The sequence below is a fragment of the Corvus moneduloides genome, chromosome 1 (assembly GCF_009650955.1).
Source record: "Corvus moneduloides isolate bCorMon1 chromosome 1, bCorMon1.pri, whole genome shotgun sequence".
NCBI classification, from domain to species: Eukaryota; Metazoa; Chordata; class Aves; order Passeriformes; family Corvidae; genus Corvus; species Corvus moneduloides.
This window is the reverse complement of record NC_045476.1, coordinates 18,982,177-19,005,128: the sequence shown is the minus strand read 5'-3', so window position 1 is coordinate 19,005,128 and position 22,952 is coordinate 18,982,177. Positions and strand designations below refer to the sequence as shown.

At 41.0% G+C, this 22,952-nt stretch overlaps 1 protein-coding gene across 1 annotated transcript; it reads right to left on the bottom strand.

The window, feature by feature from the left end:
• Nucleotides 1-3,231: 3,231 nt before the first annotated feature.
• On the bottom strand, nt 3,232-20,349 carry MASTL (microtubule associated serine/threonine kinase like). Its single transcript, XM_032111050.1, has 12 exons — nt 20,122-20,349; nt 19,295-19,432; nt 17,630-17,769; nt 16,795-16,883; nt 14,867-14,973; nt 14,384-14,519; nt 13,624-13,796; nt 11,204-12,439; nt 10,273-10,411; nt 6,886-6,999; nt 6,698-6,799; nt 3,232-5,266 (listed from the first exon to the last, which is right to left on the bottom strand). Exons 1-12 carry the CDS (start codon nt 20,314-20,316, stop codon nt 5,109-5,111), a joined length of 2,727 nt encoding a protein of 908 aa, XP_031966941.1. The 5' UTR covers nt 20,317-20,349; the 3' UTR covers nt 3,232-5,108.
• Nucleotides 20,350-22,952: the final 2,603 nt, after the last annotated feature.

The window sequence follows — 22,952 nt, the reverse complement described above, 5'->3', positions numbered from 1 at the left end:
GAGCAGCACCAGCCCAGTGGGAGAGGCCCCAGCCCCCCTGGGCCACGGTGGCGGAGCCGCACAGCCCGCTGTGTTGCACACTGGGATAACCCCTCCTCCCTCTCCTGAGAGGGAGAGAGCAACCTCTCAGATGCTGAAGATTATTGGGCAAAAATAAAGAAAAAAGTGGCAAGGGGGGGGGATTGGGAATTGGCAAACAGGACTGAAGTTAAAGCAGCTCCAGTTCACTATGATAGAGGGAGGAGGAACCCGAGGTGGGAGGCAATCCCTTATGAACAGTTGAAAGAGTTATGCAAGGCCACGAAAGATTATGGGCGGGGGTTGCCCTACTTTGAAAACTTGCTCCAAGTCACTCTCTCCGTCTCACCCTAGTGCCCCAAGGTATTAAAAACATTATGTCACATCTCCTCTCTCCCACGGAATATATGCTGTGGGAAAGGACATGGAAAAGACAATTAAGACAGCTTCTACAGACTTATCAAAGAGACTGTACTAGGGCTCATTTGACAGCCAAGCATCTGAGCGGAGAAAGTGACTTTGAGCGCCCCCAGACCAGGCCCAAATCATCCCCAAGGATGTCCTAGGAGACATAAAAAGAGTAGTAGAGGCAGCGCTTCTCCAGGTCCCAGATGATGCCACTTCCACCCTGAACTTTTCAGATGTTAGGTAAGGCACAGAAGAGACTTTTACTAAATTTATTGATCGTCTAAACAGTTCTATTGAGAGGCAAGTCGAGAATGCAGAAGCCCGCAAAGAGATTTTGCATAGTTTGGCAATCACCAACTCAAATTCAGAGTGTAAGAAAATTTTAAGGGCCCTCCCTTTTGACTTTAAGCCTACAATAGACCAAATGATCGAAGCCTGTGCCAAACTGACATCCACTGAACACATAATAGCAACAGTGGTCTCAAGAGGGGTGGCTGAAGCCTTAGTGGCATCATCAAGGGATAAGCAGAGGTGTTTTAACTGTAGAAAGCCTGGACATTTTATAAAAGACCGCCTAAAACACTGTGTAGCCAAAGACTCTCACCGACCGGGAGGGTGCCCACACCACCAGCAGCAGCATTTGAGAAACAGATATTTTGCAATCTCACGACCTCCCTCCGCCCTCTCCTGTACACGTCATCACGCACAATGCATCCCCCATCGCCGCTGCCGCCCCTGGCCAGCCCCTCCCCACCGGCTCCCTCACTCCCAAACCCAAAAGTGGGAGCGGCGCCAGCCCGGTGGGAGAGGCCAGTGCCCAGCCCCAGTGTAGGCAGAGCGCGGGGTGGCCTTAGCTACACCTTTTCGGGAGCAGTGTTTCCCTCACTCCACACAAGAGAGAAGGCCATAGATACCATCTGACACTTCCTCCTGGTGTTTGCCACCCTGGGCATCCCTGCAAGCCCAAGGTAGCTTCCAGGAAAGAACATCAAGCCTTACACCGGCCCAGCAAACACTACCCCCATGGACACAACCCCACCAGAAACCACCAACAACCTAAAGACCAAAGAAATGCAGCCCGGAGACAGTGCAGATCTCCATTACAGACACCGACCTGCCATCCCGTCACCAGAACTTTAACCACGACATCGACCAGGTGTCGACTATTATGGTGCCTCCTTAAGTCTTTCCCAAATTGCCTTCATTATTGTAATCCCTACCCCCTTCATCCTCCTGTTGCTTTCCCACCAGCTAATACTCCCTACCTCCACCCCTCTGCTTTGCCCTTCCTGCACCCACGCTCCCCAATACCCCTGTTGGGATGCTTTCTGTTGCATTGCATTCCCCTTTTATTTACTCCTTGTTACCCCTTCCTCAGCCACGTAACCCCATACCCCTGTCACCTTACTACCACCCCCTTTTTCCCAGGCTTTTAATTAATAAAGAAAGGGAAATGCAAAGAGGGAGAGAAAGGAAGGCCCCCCTCCTGAAACTTTGCAAATTTTTTTTTAACAATCTTGTTTGAAAACCCCTACAGAAGCAGCTACCCGAGCCCTTACCCGCACCCAACACCATGATGCCTAGCACCTGCCTCACCACTTTCTTCTGGATGCTCTTGGCAACATTGGCCATGGATGCTTGGTTGGTAGTGAAGCCCAAAGAGAACATACAGCGAAAGCATCCATGCCAGCATCCAAAAGATGAAATACTTAATCATAGACTTGAAGAAAGAAAAACCACCTCAGTGGTTTGAGGGCTTGCTGGGAGACTGGGGACTCACGAGGTGCTTAGCTTCCCTGTTGAAAGTTGTGTTATGGATTGTTTTAATAATTTTAGTTGTTTGTGTGTGTTCAGTTGCTTAAAACTTTTGCTGTTGAGATCCCTAGGAAAAGCCCTTTCAATTAATATAGAAGGGGTGTAGTGAAGGCCGGTGGGTCTGCTAGACAAGGAACAAAAGGAGTCTTACAGTGAGATAAGTCCTAGGTTCCTTTCCAGCTTATGGTGGCTCAAAAGCTTCCCCCCAGAATGCTCTGTTCTGTTATGTTAATGTACCCCAGTTCTGCTCCCCTGGTTGGCTCCACTGGCCACCACAACCCTTGTTACCTGATACACCCTCAGAGTTTCTCGATTAGTTCCCTTACCCTGGACCCCCCATTGCTCTGCTCCAGGACTTCTCTGAAACCTTGCACGAGTGCGGATGCATTAAATCTCTCCTGTAGAACCCTATGCGAAAACTCTTCCTGCTCATTCATTGTCAGACTGTTTTAGCTGGCTGTCTGTTGTGTGTGCGTGCAAGTGTGCTGGCTGCACCAAGAGGCTTCCTTGGAGGCACTTTTGGGAAGGTCATGGCATGTTACCATCTAATAGAACCGCAACACCACATCACAAATCTCAACAATCAACATCTGACATTCAACTCCATGTTTGCTATAACCAGGATAAATACAAGATAATGAAGAGAACAGGGTATTGCAATATCTTCAGGGCTAATTGGGAAAAATTTAAATTTTGGACAGCAGTGTAGTGATAACTTTACAATAAACATTCATATTTGTCAATTGGCTTATTTACTGTTCTACATAGTCTATGTTTTTGTACTGCATTAATCAACTGGCAGATACCTCACAATCTTAGAATAAAGTTTTTATAGAAGCTTACTTGACCCTTGTAGATGATTAAGAACTATTTTAAGAGGTTAGAAAAGATTTTATCAGTGCAAAAAGTTTCTTCCACCTTGATGGGAATGTGTAATACTGCCAAATGGCAACAGGTGTAACCATTTGTAAAGCACTGAAGACAAAAAGCTGTTGTGGTGTTCAGTTTATATTATTTCTTCAACATGTAATCATAGATAATTCTTCTAAGACTTGCTTTCTTAAACCACACTACTAGAAATGGAAGAATAAATTGCATAAAATACCAGTGATTAAGGTACCCTCCTGCCCCGGTTTATACATTCTAACTGTACACAGGAAAACCACTAAAGAACTTCTTATCACTTTCAGAGAATGTTGTCTATGAATACTGCTTCAGTAGTGCATTAATTTGTTTGCACCTTTTCCATCATGTAACAATTTCAGTGAGACTGAACAATTTAGAAGTTTTCTGAAACTGCAGTCCTTAGCACAAGGAGTGAGATTCACTGTATGTTTTGCAACTTGCCAAGATTCTGTTTCACAAATTTGAGCTATCACACAAGAGCTGGGATTGGTCGTTCTGAGCTATTAAGAATCAGCTCTCTTTAGATCTTTCTAGGAAACTTCCTTTTTCTTCACCATTCCCCCATTCCTTTCCCAACAACCTGAGGGGACAGCAGGAAGCCTAACAGACAATGTTTGCTCAGAATTCCATCAATAAATCCTGTCTTCCAGGAAGCAGGGTAATGAAGGGACAACTCACTACACTACAAAAAGGGTCAGTTCACGAAACCAAAAGCCACTTGGCAAAAATCAGTGCCAAAATGCTTGGCTTCTGGCACATGGCCCTTGGCTGGCAACAACAGCTAGCACAAATGATCTTTATCTAACATGTATAAACCTGAAAAATTAAAATCTTCTTTAAGTTAGAGGTATCTATGCAAGAAAAATACTGAAGATTATTTAAACAGGATTATGTACAAATAAACTTCTAGAACCTAGCAGACAGAAGTTTTGTATTGCATTTAAAGATAAATTTAAATATACTTCCCCCTAATTCAGGTTTATAATACAGAATATACACTTCTATCTTATGTTCTAGTCAAAACCCAGTCTCTGGCTGTGAGTTTACAGAACAGTCTGTTAGTCTGCAATACATTATGGTCTTCAATATTTGGCAGCTTCAGTATGAATACTACTTGTCAGAAAACAGAAAAATCACCTGTCACTTGTCATCTGACACAAGTGAGCACATACACACTGGGCATTTTCTATATAAAACCAGTTACTACTAAAATGTATGTTCAGTCCAGTTTCCTACAGCCCAGGTGGCTACAATGCAACAATTTGAGCAGAGCAGTTGTTTAACAGACTTGCCCCAAGTATCCATTCCCTGCCCCATTTCTCCAGGGAAGGATAATAACCAGAGGAACTACTGCCAGTCTCATGTGCCACTTCTAGCTGTGTTAACTTGGAATACTTTTGTATCTTCTTGTCCCTTCCGGGGAATAAGATAAACAGAAGACAAGACATTTCAATGCTGCATTAAGATTTCAATTTTCCATCTTGAATAGAAATGACTAGTTTTGCACAGTGGCTATATATGCACACTGATCAGAAAGGACTGCTCCCAACCCAGCCTGTCACCACACTGAACTTACCAATAGGTAAGTTATTAATTAGATACAATTAGAATTCATTTATATCCTTTCCATATTACGTTTAGCTGGGAAATAATGCCACACTTCCTAATTGGAATAACTGATTGCTATTAAAAAGCCCCATTATTGCCAAGCGTTATTAGCTCCAAGAAACACAATGCTCTGGCCTCTTAGTAAGGTGCAGTGAGATAAAAAGTAGGATGAAGGCACTTGATACCAGTTTCATACAGTAGTTTCACTTTAGAATAAAGGAAGCTGTAATAAAAATAGACTGGTAACTTGAAACACACTAAATTTGGCCAGGAAACTTAGCTAAGACCAAACTAGGGTTACAAGACAACCTGTAAGTGTGCAAAACCACAGAGAATGTTCACTTATCTTGATGCTACAAGCTAAATCCAGACACAGTCAGGTGCTGAGCATTGTTTCTAGCATCAAAGTAAGAGGTGTCAGTCTCATCATCCGGTTGAGGTATAAATGGCATAGTTTGATTCTGGAGATTATCCCAGTCCACCCCGTGAAAGAGGGGGTGATGCTTCAGCTCTGAAACAGAAGTTCACATAAGCATTATAAACTTATTTATGTCCAAGCCCCATAGTGACTTTGTTCCCTCATCTATAACTGTCAGTAGATTTGCTCTATATTCCTTTTTTAGAAGTTCATAGAAGTGTAAATTGTAACTGGGCTTTGATTATCCCCAACTTTAGTAGGATCAAACTGTTGGCATGACAAGTAACTGCCAGCCCCATCCAGGGAACCTGTTCCACACAGTGCACAGAGCCAAAGGTGGCTTTAAAGCTGCTCTTACCCAGAAAGATTGAACTTAGAGAAGCACAGCAGCACAACATAACTGGGATTTCCCAGTGCAAAAGGCTTCATGCTGTAGCAATAAAAGGGAGAGCACACATCTTGGAGAGGGGAGAGAAGATGACAGTGATGGAAACTTAGATATGAGAAAAACTGAATGGTTGTCCTAAAAACTACTCATCCAGCTTCCCTTCAGTGGACTATAAATTGGACAAAGAGGCCAGATATAGTTTAAGTCTTGACAAAGAATGACTGTCGAAGAAGGTCAGAGTGGAAGAAACAATTGTGTCATCTATTTTAAATTTCTGTCCTTGACAGGCAATTAGATTTCACTCTAAAATCCAGAAATAAAGACAATAACTTGTGTTTAACTAAAACATTTTCAAATTGCTTTTTGGGAAATACTAACGCCACAGGATTTTCTGTTGACATAATCTTAATTCATAATCCTGTGCCTTCACTAATTTGATTTGGTTTGATTTCAGCTTCTAGTATTTAGTCTCTTAATGTGTAAGCATTTCCATAGTAATTTCCTTCTGTAGTGACTTCTTTCTCTATTTCCAAAATATCTCACTCTAAATTTCTTTCATGTTATCAACTTTTTTAAAATAAAACATAGCCACTGTTAACAATAGCAAATGTTTAAGCCCTTCTACAAGGGAAAAAAAAAGCAAACTTTGTATAGTAAGTATTGTCCAACTTCGTATTCTTCTATGCATTCAGCAAAGACAGGCTGATTCCTAAGAAAAAACACTCTCTCTGAATTAACTGTTTGTTGTAGGAGGCTTCTCTCCCAAACTATCATCTTTTAATCAAAGTTCCCAATGTCATTTAGGTTAAAAATTCTAAATACCAATTAGATAAGAGAAAACTTTGGTACATCAGATGTCAAACACTAAAAATGCATAGCAGAACAGCAGTAAAGCAAAACAGAAGTTCAATCTAAAAAAAAACCCCAAAAAATCAACAAAACAACCCACCCCCAGAATTACCTTGTTCAAAAAGGAAAAGTCCCCCAAGAAATACAGAAAATACCACAACTTGTTAAGTTCTGTGGTACTATACATGGAACCTAGTTAGGCACTGAAGTTTATTAGTCTAAGTTTCAGGAGGAGATCACCACTTTGAAATTTGCAATTAGTTGCAAAGAACAATTTTAATACTTACCCTTCAGTCCAGCTCTCTTAGTAGTGTCAATTGTTAGAAGAATATCTATTGCATTTTGGGCATTATCAGACAGCTTTTCTTCACCCTCAGGCCAGGGAATATCTACAGACAAAGATACAAATGAATTGCTAACTCAAACCATAAAATATTGGAAATGCACATTTACCATGATTAATGAAACAGATTACCTCTTTTCAAAATATTTTGGAAGACCTGTGTTGGGGTTTCATCATTAAAAGGTGGAATTCCAGTTAGAAACTCAAACAGACAAACTCCAAGGGCCCACCAGTCCACAGCAGAACCTGGTAAAATAAATCCACATCATTACACTTACACAAATGATACTTGCAAAGACTTGAAGACTAGCAGAAACTGAGGACTGTTTAAATTCTGCAAGTTTCTTGAAAATTATGAAGAGACAAAACAAGTTGTATTTAATATTCATGCAGATTAGAAATATTAAAAGGCTTTTTAAAGCCACTCTGCTCATTAATTCAATATAGATAACACTGGGTTTTACTGATAAAACCAAAGGGCTCTTAGTAACAGTCTAATTATCAACTCCCATCACAGAGAAATCAGAGATTGTTCAAGAATCTCTTCAAGAGATTGTTTTGTGATAAGAAACAGATGCCTCGTGACTGCTCTAGAGTCTGGATGAACACTCCATATTGCCGCCTGTGCCTTTCTCTCAGTTCTTTAAAAAGTCTCCCAAACTTCAAACTATTGAATCTAATTTTCATTTGTCTAAATTATTGTGAACATCATGAAGACAGCTTGCAGAAACGAGCCAGCACACATGAAGCTGGCATTACCTTCCATTACACTGAATTGACTGGGGCAATGTGTAGTTACTAGCTATCTCTGCTCTGTAATTACATGGTTCTGGTTTTCTGCTTTCCAGGGGTTTGTCCCTTTTGCCAATCTCTTAATTATCTACATCAAAACAAGCAGCCAAAGCAATCCCAGACACCGCTGCATGCATTCTAAGCTTTCTGCATCTTCAAGCCATGCCCACTCCACTGTAAAAAGAATAGATGCCACAATTGCTGTTTAAAAAAAAAAAAATGAACTAAATCTAATTGTTCTTGGCTTTTCTGGCATATAAAAAAACCTAAGACACCTCCAAGAAAATGAATGTTTTGAGCCATTTCACAAAGACTACTGTTTAGTAATGTTTAGAAATGCTGAAAACCAAAGTGTTTTACCAGTAATCTAATAAATACACTTTTAGCAACTTTTAGCAGCAGTAAGAGTGCCCCACCAAGCTAAGCACATCAAAGCATTGAGTTCACATCCACTGTTGTTAGAGTACTTGAATGTTCAGTAAAATACTCCCAGCTCCAGTCAAAGTCTAATAAGATCACAACTCTGAACAATGTAATAACCAGGTTTCAGCAGCAATTTTTCCCACACAAAGTCTAACTAAAATTAGATTAACTCCTACCATATCCCTGCTAAACAGGACCCAAGGACAGCATGAAGCTGTGCCAGGGGATGTTTAGGTGGGATATTAGGAAAAGCTTTTTCACCCAGACAGTGGTTGGGCACTGGAACAGCTCCCCAAGGAAGTGGTCACAGCACCAAGCCTGACAAGGGTTCAAGAAGCATTTGGATAATGCTCTCAGGCACAGGTGTGACTTTTGGGGCTGCCCTGTACAGGGCAGGAGTTGGACTCGATCCTTGTGGGTCCCTTCCAACTTGGGATACTCTGTGATTCTGCGATTTGAAAGAAGCAATAACACCAAGCCTTGAGCACCTGAGCCTTCCTCACCCAGAGACAAAGTAAATCAGACTGACTGCAATAAAGTGAAAGGCAGCAATGAGAAAAAGAGTCTCTGGCTTTACCTCCTGTTACACAATTTCAGAATGCTGACTTTCTTTCTGAAGTACCTGCTTACATGTGTGATTCCTGATAGCTTAGTCACACTAATACTGATGTTTCCTGACTCTTGTGAGCATCACACATTTTTATGTGGAGGAATACTGGACATGTCTTTCTATATAGAAACATTGTTCACCCAAACAATGTGCTCAGAAATTGTAATCCAGTTATACTTTGACTGTTCAGTTACACTGAACACTTCAGTTCTGCACAGAATATAGAAAACTCACCAGAGATGAGACTCCCTGCATATGAAAAGACAATGAAGTAAAAATATTACAATTATTGCCAAAAAACCCATAACAAATACGAACATTGAATATCAAGTACGATATGAAGGCATAGGAATGAAGATATTTTTCTAAGGTGGTATTCCACAATAAAGAAATATGGTAATGTTAAATCTAAGTCAGAAACAAAAATAAAATAGTTTTGTAACAATTAATTTAGGATTAAAAGTACATTTACAAGCATCTCAGCATGTGAAATATTTAGTGAGGGAAAATTTGGAGTTCCAAAAACTCCAAATGAAAGTAATGGGAGATTTGTAATTTCCTGACATAAACCCCAGACTCTGCAAGTTTTCACTGAAGTCCCGAAAACCCAGTAACCACAGAGAAATCACATTGTGACCAAGTTTCACATTGTCTAAGTAGCACTGACTACATTTCCAAAATATTATCCAGTTTCAACATCTGCCAGATAACCAGGAATCCTAAATGGATGTGCAAAACAACAACTACATATGTTTAGTATTTTCAGAGTTTTTACACTCTGAAATTTTAAATTGCTAAATCTCTTCATGGAGTTTCAGTTAATTTATATCAGCAGAATTTTATTGTTCCACAGGATACCTCTCAATTAAGGTCTCTCTCTCATATAATTTTCCCAAGACTTGTAGCTCTACAAAATAGTAGCATACTTTTGACAGGGAAATAAAATGCAATTATACCTCAACAACTGTATAGGAGATAGATACGCTGCATTTAATTTTTGTTAATGCTTCTTGCAAGTTAGCAGAAAACCATTTCAGACTTTTTGTTAATCTCAGTGGATCTCAGAATTTGAGACAAAGAAATTTATGCCCTTCAAAGTTGTGCTATTTTAGTACAGTATTTTGAAAACAAACAAACAAACCAATCTCCAAAAATTTGATGGCTACTGCTGCACCCTTATATAGAAGATCCTGTCAGATGTCTGAAGTGTTCCATGAGGTCACTCAACTCAACTGATTTTAAGGCAACTTCATTAAATTGTCTAGCTTCACATAACACTTTAATATCAATAAACACAGAAGACATTCTAAAAATAACTGGAGGCATAATCCTGTCACTCCAAAATTTCACTAAGTTCCTCCTTTCCCATCCCAAAGAATCTTTAAGGACACTCAGGATGACCAAGTTGTTACTCCTAAGCCACATACAGGTCTCAGGCTGCCAAAGCAGCTTCCAATGCTGACTGGCAGCAAGCAAGACTGATGGACTACCAAGACCTCTAGTTATAAGAAAGCAGTAAATGAATGGAAGGAGCAGCTGAAGCAAACACAGCCATTCATGATGGCAAAAGCTTCGCACTAGCTATTTTTGAAGAATTCCCAATCTTACTGTTTGAAGGGTTTACAGTTCTAGTGACATTTAGAAATGTAAAGATGTCACCTTTCAAGTACTTACAAATGGCTGGTTTGTCTTACCATGAGGCTGTGTCAAAAGCAGCTCAGGAGCCAGGTAGTCTGGGGTCCCCAGGATGCGTTCACCTTCTACAGGGGCAGCTCCTCTTCTAACACTCTTTGGAGTCCTGTATGGTGTGCCAGCATCCCCCCGAAGAGGGGTCTTAAAAGATGGGACAAAGATTTCAGATGTCAAACAAAACCAGCTCAGAAACTCCCATCTCCAGGTTTAGTCATGGATGTAATAATTGACACTTAAGTTCAAGTCAAGAACAAGTTACAAAACATTCCCTGCAAAGTATGTGTGAAATGTGCTTCCATTGCTTTATCTCAACAGTCTTGAAGCATAAAGATGCCTACTGTTTGAGAAACTTTTCCCTAAGTTCTTCCTCCAGTGTCACATCCACAGCAGCTATCACTGTTTACATCAATCTTTGTAATAGGCTTTTAACTGGCATCTGACAGTATACATTACACCATCACTTTTACCAGCATAAAAAAAGAGAAAGTAGCAGGTACAGTGGCAGTTAGGAGCAGCTGAACAGCATTTACAGACTGTCCTGGGAAGGGTGCAGGATGAAAAACAATAAAAAATAATCAAAGACTTCCCATTACATTACACAACCTATAATGCTCACAGTAAACACTACACTGCACTAGAAGCAGAATGAGACAAAACAGCACAGGCTTTGTTCACTGTAACTACAAAGATGTCTCAGGGATGGACAGTCAACGCATGTTGAGCCAAAGGCAAACAGTGAACACAAAGCTACTGCTAACCTCTTACAGAAATTATCATTTTGGCCACACAAGTGCAGTAAATGAACCCTGTCTGCAAAGGTAATTTTGAGACTACCTCAAACTACTCAAGTTTTCCCTAAATTTACAACTGAAATAATTTCAGGTCCCTAATGTCCAATGCACGCACAAAGTTTCTACCTGTCTCCTTACCTACCTGATAGACCTGATATGGTCTTCCTTTCTGTAATGGAGTGATAGCTGTTGGGTAAGAGCCACTGCAAGCAGGTGAAAGATCCATTATATCTAAGGAAGCCATGCTACATGGATCAGATACATTAGATATATTGATTGGACTATTATAACTCCGAAAAACAACAGCATTTTTTTTTAAGAGACTCAGTGCTTCCATCATCTTTTCTGAAGGAGAAGATACTGTGTCAAGGTAAGTTTCTTCCATGTGTTTCTGGTTATTATCCTTTATCTGATGTAATGGCTTGCAGTCCTGGACTGTATGTGCCCCCTCTCCGATCTGTGAGGCATCTCGGGACTCTGATGATGTTATTAGCACAGCTTCAGGTTTTGGTTCCTCAAAGGAGAGGTCTTTAACACTTTTGTCCAAATCTAAAAGCTGCTTTTCTATATGGCTTTCTGTAACAGACACTTCAGGAAGTAAGTCAGAATCTGCACTGAAGACTCCCAAAGGTTTTTCATCGTCAGTGCCTAAAAAACTTGAGTTCATGTACTCCTTTTCATCATCCTTTCCACAATCTGCATCCAGATCACACAGAAGATTTTTGGCTACAGTTGGAGTAAGCAATCTTTCTACTGTTTCCTGGTTATTAATAAAACTCTTAACTTCTTCCTTGCTTTTGCAGGTGTCACACAGGCATCCATCATTACAAAGCATTAAGGACTGAATTTCGGTTGTCAAACCTGTCCCTTTGTTTGCTGGAAATTCAGAGATCTGACAGCCACGTTTATATTCTGCATTGCTTTTTTTAACATAGTTAAGTTCCTGACAAGGACTAGTGTCAACTGATTCAAAGCTTCTTTTTACACCTGGCTTTTCAAACATTTCTTCCTCTTTGATAGGCTCATTCTGCCTTGAAGGGGACTGTTGTAGACTGGAAGTCTCTGCTGTTTCATTAGTCATGTCTCTTTTATTTACAAAGACTTTTTCTTTCCAAATCTTATTTTCAGAAATACACTTTCTCACTATGCCTTTCACACCCAGAGTGCTCACGGGAGTATCTGCTATATTAAAATGTTCACTTCCCAGCTTCTGCCTACTGCCAGAATCATTGCTGCAAATGGGAGAAATGGCAGACTCAAGTTCTTTTTTCTTTAAAACTTCAATACCTTTGCTATTTGGCAACATAACATTTGAAAGGAGAGCTGACCCACTGTTACTGGTTTTGCATGTTGTAGAACAAGGTTGATCTTCACTTTGCTGCAAAGGAGCACATTAAGTTTTGAGTATCAAGAAAAATACAATTACAGCACTATAGCAATGTTTAATACGTGTGAAATACTTTATTACAACCTCCATAATGAAACGCAGATTTGCAAGCATTACTCATTCTTTCTAACTACTACCAGTGAAAAACCATAGTTCAAAATACGAAAGTCAAAACCAAATAAGGGTAACTTGATAATTGGGCTTCTTTTAAGAACATAAAATAAGCTTGCTAGAATACAACAGAAAATACTGTATTTTTAAATGCCTAAGGATGAAACAATAGAGCAATTGAAGCTTTATTAGTGATTTTACGTTAAGAAGTTAAGCTACGAAGTTTTCCATTTCCAAGAAAGTCCAAAGGAAAGAATCCCATCATACTACCCTGTGGTATATTACACGTCAGAGATGACAAAAGGAAAATCTGATATTACTAATGTTTTGATAGTACAATACCAAAACCAAGGCCTAAGAAACAGATAGATACAGAATAATAAATTGTTTTAAATGTAAGTTGGTTTGTATGCTCTAAATAGGAATCATGGCAAGGAACTACATAGCACAGCAGCATTTTCTTTTAGGTCTGTGTTTGTGCAGAATTTCAATAACAGTTTAAAATAGGATAAAATATTTTAGGATAAAATATTATCAGCTGTAATTATTGGTGTTAGATTAGTTGATACAAAACCCTTCAGTAATAAAATCATTAAACTCTTTCAGGTTTAAGAGCTAGTAGAAGTTTGAACTGTATTTTATTATTTTCCCAAGTTCTGTGTTTTGAAGAAATTCTTTTGTCTGCAATGCTGAGCAAATAAAGCTATAGGGATAAGATCAGCTTCCAAATAGCCACTGCTCCCAGCAATGCCCACCTTGTGCAGGATAGGGCTAAACCAGTGATGGTCAGTGAAGCCTTCTCTTTCACTCCTTTGTTGCAGGCTCAATAGCATTTGCTTTTCCTGTTATATTGCAGAGGACTAATATTTGTTCGAAGAAAAAGGTTATATCAGTTTGATCCAAAACCCTCCTCAACAGGAATCATAACCCCTGTTCCTTCTACTCTAGGAAAGTTTCTCAACACTTGAAATAACTGAGGCAAGTAAGTAGAAGACGTTTGCAACACTGCATACACAAGTACAAACTAATTTTAATTGAGAGTGGGAAGATGAAACAGTCCTGACCTCTACGTCTTTCTCCCACTTAGGGCTGCTGCAGTTTTCTGATTCCACACTGGACAGGTATGTGTGAGACTGACTACTGGCACTGGAGGTACCAAACCTTTTTCTTGACTGAAGCAGAGTAGGAGTTAAACTTCTCACTGGCATCACAGGTGTCAATTGAGGATTATCCAGATCTTAAGAGAAAAAAAAAATTCAAATGTTGATACAAACAGACAACAAATACTGACTGACTTCACACTATGTTAAGCTTTCACATCAAAGGAAGCTATGGAACGCTATGTGTGACAACAATTTCTCTTGTCATCTTTCCTGCAGTCAATTCATGCATTTTTGGAATTAGGGACTTGCCAAGAATATAGAAGCAGTACAAACATTAGCAGCATAGCTGCCTTCTTTCTCATTTCAGGTTAGAAATGAGAAAGGAGCAAGATAAGACAATTTAAATGAAACCATACTACATTAAACAATTTTCAGTGAAAATATGCCAAGAACTGACACTATTTCTGCAAAATGTTAAACGATAATTTTGAATTCAGGGGTCATAATTTGAAAAAATCCAACCAAACAAAACCACTTCAGAAGATGACATAAGTAGAGTCAGTGAACACATGTCAGATGTAAGGCACTGGAGGAATGGTGGACAGCAAGACACCAACGAAATCACACTTTTTATTAAGTGGGTCCAAACTACTCACATAAAATTAAAAGACCACAACCTTACAGCCAGAGTATTCCTCAGCACAAGGCCTGGTATACTCACGTGTTTTGAACAATTTAGTTGAAAGAGGGGTATTTTGCTTTTGGGCCATAGGTACAGGAGAAACCACTCCATGCAGACTGTCAGATGATTGACTTGAATTGTGCCCTGGCACTTTCATTCCAACAGGAGGAGTATACTAACAAGCAGAAAGAAGCACAGTTAAAAGTTAATGGAGTCTGAACAAATTCTCAATCTAGGAGTGAGAGTGTAACTTCACCCATTCTTTATTATATTTGCATTGGAGCTTGGCCATGCCCATTTACAAGTCAGCAATTCAAAATACAGTCCAAGGTAATCACTTCAGAACTTCAAAGTACTCTAAACATATCGTAAGTCATTTCAGCAGCTGCCAAAAGAGATGCAAGAATTATTGAATTTAATTTAATTAAATTAATTATTGAATTAATTGAAATCCATATTGAATTTAAGATAGTAAATAAACTAAAAGGATGAAGTACTTCAAAGACAGTGAAAATTACTTACAAAGCCCAGAGAACTGATAAGAGACAACAATTGTCCTGGAGTACGTGAGTAGTCTTGTTTTGGCTTTGCCATTGATGGGGTAGTAAGGATATCTATCATATTTATCTCTACAGAGAAAAAAACCAAAATCAAATAGGTCAGGTTTTCATTTTGATATTAAACAAAGGCAAAGTTACAGACATTTACTTCAGTTTCACGAAGAGGAAGAAAAAATTTAGTCACATACTCAGTTGAAGACTTACCTGTACATTCTTACTCAACCCAAGCTGGTTTTTCCTATACATCCATAAATTTATACATACAGAAGTTGTAGAAGTCCAATTTCTTTTCCAACATACTGTGCTAAAAGCATTACATTTTCTAATTTGATATCAGCTGAGGGAAAGGTGTGCATCCACAAAAGGCCAAAGCCACCAGCTGCAACTGTCCCCAGCTGAGTTTGGGGTGGGGGGAGAGCACAGCTCACAGAAGCCAGGTTTACACAGCCTCCCCCCAACCGAGGGGGGAGGAGGAGGTTTTGGGTGCATGGTGCAGCCTCTGGTGAGAGGCAATAAACACCCATCCTCCGATTACACAAACCGGCCCAGCTGTGGAACCCCCAACCCCACAGGGCACATCCACAGGACATTTATGTGAGAGGATTTGCCCCACAGGTCTGCACGTGATGCAACAGACCCAGAGTCTGCTGTGAGCAGATATACCCATCGGACTCTGCCTTTTGGGGGGAACCTTCACCACCACAAGACCAGCTGGAGACATTGTTGGGATCCACAGAGTGGCGATATTTTCCTTATTCTGTCCCTGTCACTCTTTCTGTCCCCTCCACCTATTTTCTACTTCTTTCTTCCTTTCTTTCTTTCTCTCTCATATTTAACATCAAATAAAACCTTTACTATGTCACTTGCATATGGTCTCATTTGCACCTTAATTCAGGCAGAGGCATTTCTAAGAACCCTAAAACTGGATCATAACACTCTCCAAAAGACATCTCAAAAAAGTTACGGAAGATTTTTTCATAGGTGAAAATTCAACCTTGGTTACCTTTTTTTGCTCACTAGCAGTAAGTAGCTTTAAAGCTTCCATATAATGTTCAACTAGACACAATAACCTGTCCCATTAGAACATCAGTTAAAGCAGTATATCAAAAAAATACAGAACACTTAGGATTTTCCTTTATATTCTTAAAACCATGAATCAAACTCCACAGACAACTCTGAATTTCTACATTCCTTTAACTACATAAAAAGGATGCACCCTCCAGCAGCTGTCTCAAAAAACGTAAACTGGTGCTGTGCAGCATAAGTTTGGATGATCTGGCTTAGGAGGTACAAACCAGTTCAGAAATTGGCTATTCACCTTAAGACCTGCAGCCTGTGCCAGATAGTCATGACTATTCAGCTATATTTTCTGCTTCTTGAAAAGAGAATGTTCAGATGCCAAAGCACTGATCTGATCTTCTGTTAAGGACTTAGCACCTTCTCCCGTCCCTCAAATTAATGTCTGGAATGTCCCAGTTAATTTATTGGAAATTAATATATACAAGGACTGAGACACATGAACTGAAGGGCAGAATTAGTCAGAGAAACAGGAACAATCCAGAATTACTCATTCACCCATTGAAATCTCCTAGCGGACTTCAGAAAACTTTGAAATCCACATCCCTCCAAAGAAAGGGCTCCAGATCATATTTCATACACTCTTGTCCCAAAGAATAAATATTTTACCTTCCAAACTGCAATGCAAAGAGCAGACCCTTTCCTAGCACATAGCTAATCAGTACCTACCTATGAGAAATCAGGTATTACTCCAGCATGTACATTTATTCAATTGAAAGCTGCCCTCTACAGGGATGCAAAGCATTCAAGAACACAGAAATGTGACCCAAAAATACATTTTAATATAACTGAAAGGATAGGGACAACTCTTACCTCTGTTCAGAGTAACTCTGGATAGCCCAAAGTCTGTCAACTTTATATGTCCTTGATTAGAAATGAGCATATTGTCTGGCTTCAAATCTCTGAAAATACGAATATAGTTGAAGTCAGCAAAAAGAGCACTGAGTAACACTAAAAGTTAACTGACCAGAAACACTCAATACAAAACACTGGTTAGAGCTGTTTCACAGTAACATCTCTTAGCCAGCAGAAAATTCCAGTTTGTGGAACACACTAAAAGAATTAAATATATTTAGCATTAAATATGGCACAAACATCTCAGGCTTTGTAAAAACCAGTGTGCATGTCAAGAATTGCAAATTTTGTGTTTCAGCAGGCTCAACAAGTAACCTTCACAAATACCACCATCATAACATTTACTAATGTGCAGCTCCTACAGGTGACAAGCAAACCTCTAGTAAAAGTTTTCATGTGTGTTCTCTGTAGCACTGCTGAATGCAAAAAGAACTCTCACTATGGGGGAGCTTTAGGGTAGTCAGTGTCCCTTTGTCCTACAGGCACATGAGTGCAGTACCCAGAGGGTTCCTGAACCATCACAGCTGCTAATACACCACTGGACTGGGAAAGAGCCGGCAAGGGAAAGCAGCATGCTTTTGTGTGCTCAGCACACATGGACAGATTTGACTTTAGCCATTGTTACACGACATCGCTGCAGCGCACAAGTGCAAAAAGAGCTTTCAGGAGCTCTAGCAAATGAGGTACCTGTGGAAGCTGCCACAATGAAATGGTGACCGTTATGTGTTAGAGTGGAAAAATAAAAAACCCCAAGCTACCAATACTTATTTGTTAGAAAAAAAAAAAAATTCACCTGTGGATTATTCCATGCCTATGAAGATAGTCAAGAGCCAATGCTGCTTCAGAAATATACTTAACAGCCATTTCTTCATCAAAATATCCATAAATATGGAGAAGAGATTTGACATCTCCACCAATAAGGTACTCCATCACCTGTCATTCAAGTATTTTAAATTTAAAACACATTTCAAAATTGCAAGTAGAATACAAAGTAACTTTCACCCCTAGAAAAATATTATTTCAAGGAGCAGAAGCAGATAGAAGTACCTTTGTGCAAACCTCATTTCCCACACAATACTTTTCACTTGGGTAAAATAACCAAAGTTTCAAGTAACAGCAGACATGAAACATTTTCTTTCTGTAGACCATTTGCTTATTTTATTTGCCTAGATTACTCTTAGAAGCTAATTAAAAAGCTGAGTACAGCTATTTGAGAGCTGACTACAGCAAAAATGCTATATTATATATTTCTATATTAAATATTATGTATTTTAGCATATTTATATCAGTATATTAATATATACTTAATTTAACATTGTGTATTTCTGTATTACAGAAAATGAAATGCAAAGTACTGTGAAACTCAAGGCCTGAAGCCAAAGAACACCTGTTCTATACAAATCATAGTATCTCAGTATTTTGTCTTGCAATCATTTATACACAATATTTAATTCAGACCTAAGCTTTATGAAATAAGTACAAATTGTCAAAAACGCAAACAGTGAGAGCTACTGTGCATTTAAAACACGTGAAAAAGAGAGTAAAAAGAATACACACGTCAAATAAGTCATTATGCAGACACATTATGATGGCCCATGTCATATTCAAAATAAAATACAAGTCAGCAGGGCTTCTGAAACTCACTCTTTGATGCCAAGAGTGCATTTACGGGGTTTTGGTCAGGAAATCTCACCAGTACTTACATTCCAAAATACAATATTATTCGTTATATCTGTGTATATATATACACGCACACACACTCAGACATGATTCTAGCATCTCCTTTACAAATTTGTCACCCTGAAGTCCTTTACTCCATGCATCATTTCAGAGATTCCAGAAAAAGAAGCCTTTGTTTACACTCAAAATGCATTATAGGAGTGCATAGCAACCTTATCTCCAAATTTCATCAAGCTGTCCCCTGTGTGTGCTTACAGCAATCCACACAAATTGTGCCAGACATTTGGCAGACAGTCTGAATCCTTATGTGGAGGCAGTATATAAAGCCATACACAAGTCCTGCTGTGCTCCACAGTGCTCTGTGTGGACCAGTACTTAGTTCTGCCACTCAGTTATCATCTTGTCATGTAGGCCAACAACCAAAACAAAATTTGACCACAGGCAATAAGTCAAATAGCTTTCCTTTAAGTGAGCCATGGAGTACCTTTCAGTCACTTGGATTCTGCTTGAACAGAATGATTTCTTGTTTTCCCTAAGACTTCTACACATCCTAAGACAGAGTAGCTATGAGAAAAGCTTCTCCTGTAACAGAGGGGAACATGGGTGGAAAGAGCCCAAAGATACCAGAGGAAGAGAAATATTTTACTTGTTCAACCACTCTGAGAAAGATGTAAAAGTGACTAAGGAATACCATTAAAAAAATGTTTTCAGATATCACTACAGTACACACTCAATTTTCAAGACTACCATAAAACACCACAGCCATTTTTTTACTCACTAAATAGACGTTGTTTGCTGACTGAAGTGAGTAGTATAAGTGCACAATGAATGGACTTTTACTGAGAGCCAACGCATCCCTCTCTGCCTGCACCTGGTGAACCATATTCTTGTTGATCATGTCTGCTTTTTTCATCACCTGAAAAACAAAACAGAGTACACAAATGCTTTAAACTTAAAATGTTAATGATAAAACCAGGTATAGACATATAGCTCTGCAGAGAAACGCCTATTATGCATTACTTTTTTTACGTTTCCTATTCTTTGTGTACTGTGCAGCTTGTTATAAGCCTCTTAATCACAAAGTCAAGTTCGCACAAATAATTGGCAAAGTTCCTACTAATGACAAGCTTAGATTTTAGTCCTTGGTGTAACAACACAAAACGATTTTTGTTGTTTTTTTTAAAAATACGAACGTTTTTTATAATTTATTTTCGTCTTGCCCCCAAGATGGGGTGCTTTCGCCCCCGGGAAGGTGCAGCAGCTGAGGGGGCTCAGTTATGGCAACTGTTTACAAGCGAGAAGCCAGCAGCGCTCTGCGGCTTGAGGTTTTCGTCGTTATTTCCCCTTCTTTGGGGTACTTATAAAAGCAGCTGTCGTTATCAGAGGCCCCCTGACCGAGCCCTCCAGGGCTTTAGCGAGAGGAGAGCGGGACACGGCCGTGCTGACAGCGCGTCCCTGGGCACCGGGTGTGCCCGAGCGGCGGCCGCTCGCCGAGACCCGGGGGCTCCTGCCGGGGCCACACCTCCCCGTCTCGGGGCGCTCCTTTCCCGTACGGGACTGCTCGGGAGCGGAGGCGGCAGCGCCGCGACCCCGGCGACCCCTCACCTTCACTGCATAGAGCCGGCCCGCCTTGCGGCCCAGGTACACCTTCCCGAAGGCGCCGCGGCTGATGGGCTTCACAATGGTGAACTCCTCGATAGAGGGGGGCCGGGGCACCTCGACGCGCCTCGGGCCGGCGGCTGTGGCGGCGCCGGGACCATCAGCACCGGCCCGCTTTCCCTCGGGCCGCTCCAGAGCCATGGCGCAGCCGGCCCCGGGCCCGCCGCGATTCAAAGCGGCCCCGCCCCGCCCGCGCCGTCACCAACGGGCAGCGGGCACTCTCGCGAGACCCCGCGCGGCGGCCGCGGGAGGCGGCGGCTGTGGCAGCTCCCCGGCCAAGGGCCGGCCCGTCCTGCGCCGCGCTCGGAGCGTGCCCGTGACTGTCCACACGCCTTTGGGCTGGCTGACCGCTGCCCAGGTGGTCATCTAGGTGTCCTGTTTGGCACTAGGTTGTAACTTGCTGGGAGCAGGTACTGTTCCCTCATTCCCATGGGAGGCTTGAAGGTGTAGGAATTCAACAGAGCTTGGTGTTGAAAGGAACGAGGGACTTGCCTTTACAAACAAGCTGTGGGCCTGCTGGAAGATAAAACTAGTACTGAGAGATAAAAGAAACAATGAGAATGATTCCACTGATTGATGAATGGAAAGAAATTTGTCTTTACAAATAAACTATAGGTCTGCTGATAAATGAAATTGGATATTGAGAGATGAAAGAAACAACGGGAAGAAACGTAAGTTCTGTAAGAATTAAAATTAAGGGGGGGGGGTATTATACATTAGAAGGGAGTCTTAGGTATTAGGCATTTTGGGAAGTCTGTACCTCTCGAGTACCTCAGCCAATGGGGAAAGAGGGAAATGCGGTTGGGAAATTACGATAAATAGGAGGCTGCGCCCTCCAAAAATTTGAGAGACCCCATGGGAAATGCCCCATGGTGTCTCCCTCTAGCCGAATAAAGTAATAGGACTCCTCTGTCTCTTTTTTCGACATAAACCTCTGGTGTTTGTGGATTGATTTTCCTGACAGTGTGAGACATAAGGAACTGGAAGATAATATTTATTTAGAAAGAAACAACTGACTTTGGGCCCACATTATCATTTTCTCTCATGCTTCACTCACATCTAAGTTCAAGAAACATTTGGACAACACTCTGGGGCACACGGTGTGATTGTTGTGGTGTCCTGTGCAGGTACAGGAGTTGCACTCGATGATCCTGATGGGTCCCTTCCAACTCAAGAATATTCTATGTTTCTATGATTTTCTCACACTTGCATACTTGATAGGTCCAAGACCAGTGTCCAGATGGTACAGCTGGGAGGGCTTGTGTGCTACAGAACACGCCCTGTCCAGTTACCACTGTTGCTGTTCATCCCTTACTGTCTCTTGGCATTCTCTGGGTTGGTGATGGCAAACTGCTCCCTGGGTGGGTCATTACTGGTCAGGAGTTACATTAATGTAATCTGTTGCTTCCCACCAATTCTTGATTACTTCACCTGCTATTTATCTTAGGCAGGGTTGTTTTGCAATTGGTTTCCTTATTTTGGGTATCTCCATGGCTACATTCTGCCTCCCTCTTGTGACAGCAGGGGCAGGGATGGCATTTACAATTTACTCTGACCTAGCTGCCATCCTCCTGTTCCCAGAGCACAGGCCTTCTGCTCTGTTTACACTGCACAGCCCTCAGTGTTTACCAGTTTTACTGCTCTCAGCTGTGTTCTTGGTCACTTTTTTAACCCTTGCCTTACTGCTTTTATGTTGCTTTCACATATACATTGCTGTTCATGTTTCATTCACACTGATTTTAATTGTTCTGTTGCAGCCTGTGCACCAGCAAAGAGCTGTCGCTGCAGAGGTCAGCGCAGAACAGTGGCTCTCCTTTCACACAGCAGATTAGTCATTAGGCCCTTGTTTTGCTCCGAGATACATCACTCATAATCTGACCCTGCTCAGAGACCACGCCTTGCTTGTATGTGTGACAGAGAGCTGCTGTCCCACAGATCCCAGCAATACCTGCAATTTAATGAGAAAATGTAGAAAGCATGTTTTAAATTAGCTTTGAAATGGTATGAAATGCAATGTATCGTTGTCTGTGTTTGTCATTTAACTCTGCAATGTTAGTTTAGGTGTGTCTCACCGGGTGCAATGCCAGCAGAAAAACACAGCTGAGAGAAGGGGGGGTTGCTTCTTGTGCTGGCATCCTGTGCAGACATCAGGTTATGCCAGCAATGTGAGTGCATCAGGAGCGTGTACTCCACTACAGCCTGAGCTCACTGGAGAGAGGGTAATGCCTTCGCTCCCTTCCCTCGAGGCAGCATGGGCCGTTGTACAGCTATGTGGAAAACTGCTTCATGGGGTGGATCCAGGTAAATGGTCATCACCTTTTAGGTTTTTTTGCTGTTGTCAGGTTAGGTTTCTGCCAAATCAGCAAGCTGAGCTACATGACTTTGATCACAAGAGTGCTAGTGGAAAACAGAAGAGATGTGCACAAAGGCAGGGGGAGGCAGCACCGGGGCTGCACTCATCCAGAGCAGTGTAAGTTGGTGTGGGGTAGCACTTTCAGTGAAGAGCAGTGGTCAGGTGAAAGAAAGAAAATGCTAATAAACCCCCAAGATAACTGGCTTTATGAAGTCCAGATAAATGACATCTGTAGCCCTTCCCTTATCCACTGATATAGTTACTCCATCATAAGAGGCCACTAGGTTGGTCAGAGAGGATTTTTCGCTGGTGAAGCTGTGCTGGCTGTCTCAAAGGACCTCCCCATCATCCATTGCTTTAGAAACATCATACACTTGGCTAATATTTTAAGGAAGAGCAAAGACAATCCCAAGACAAACAGGCT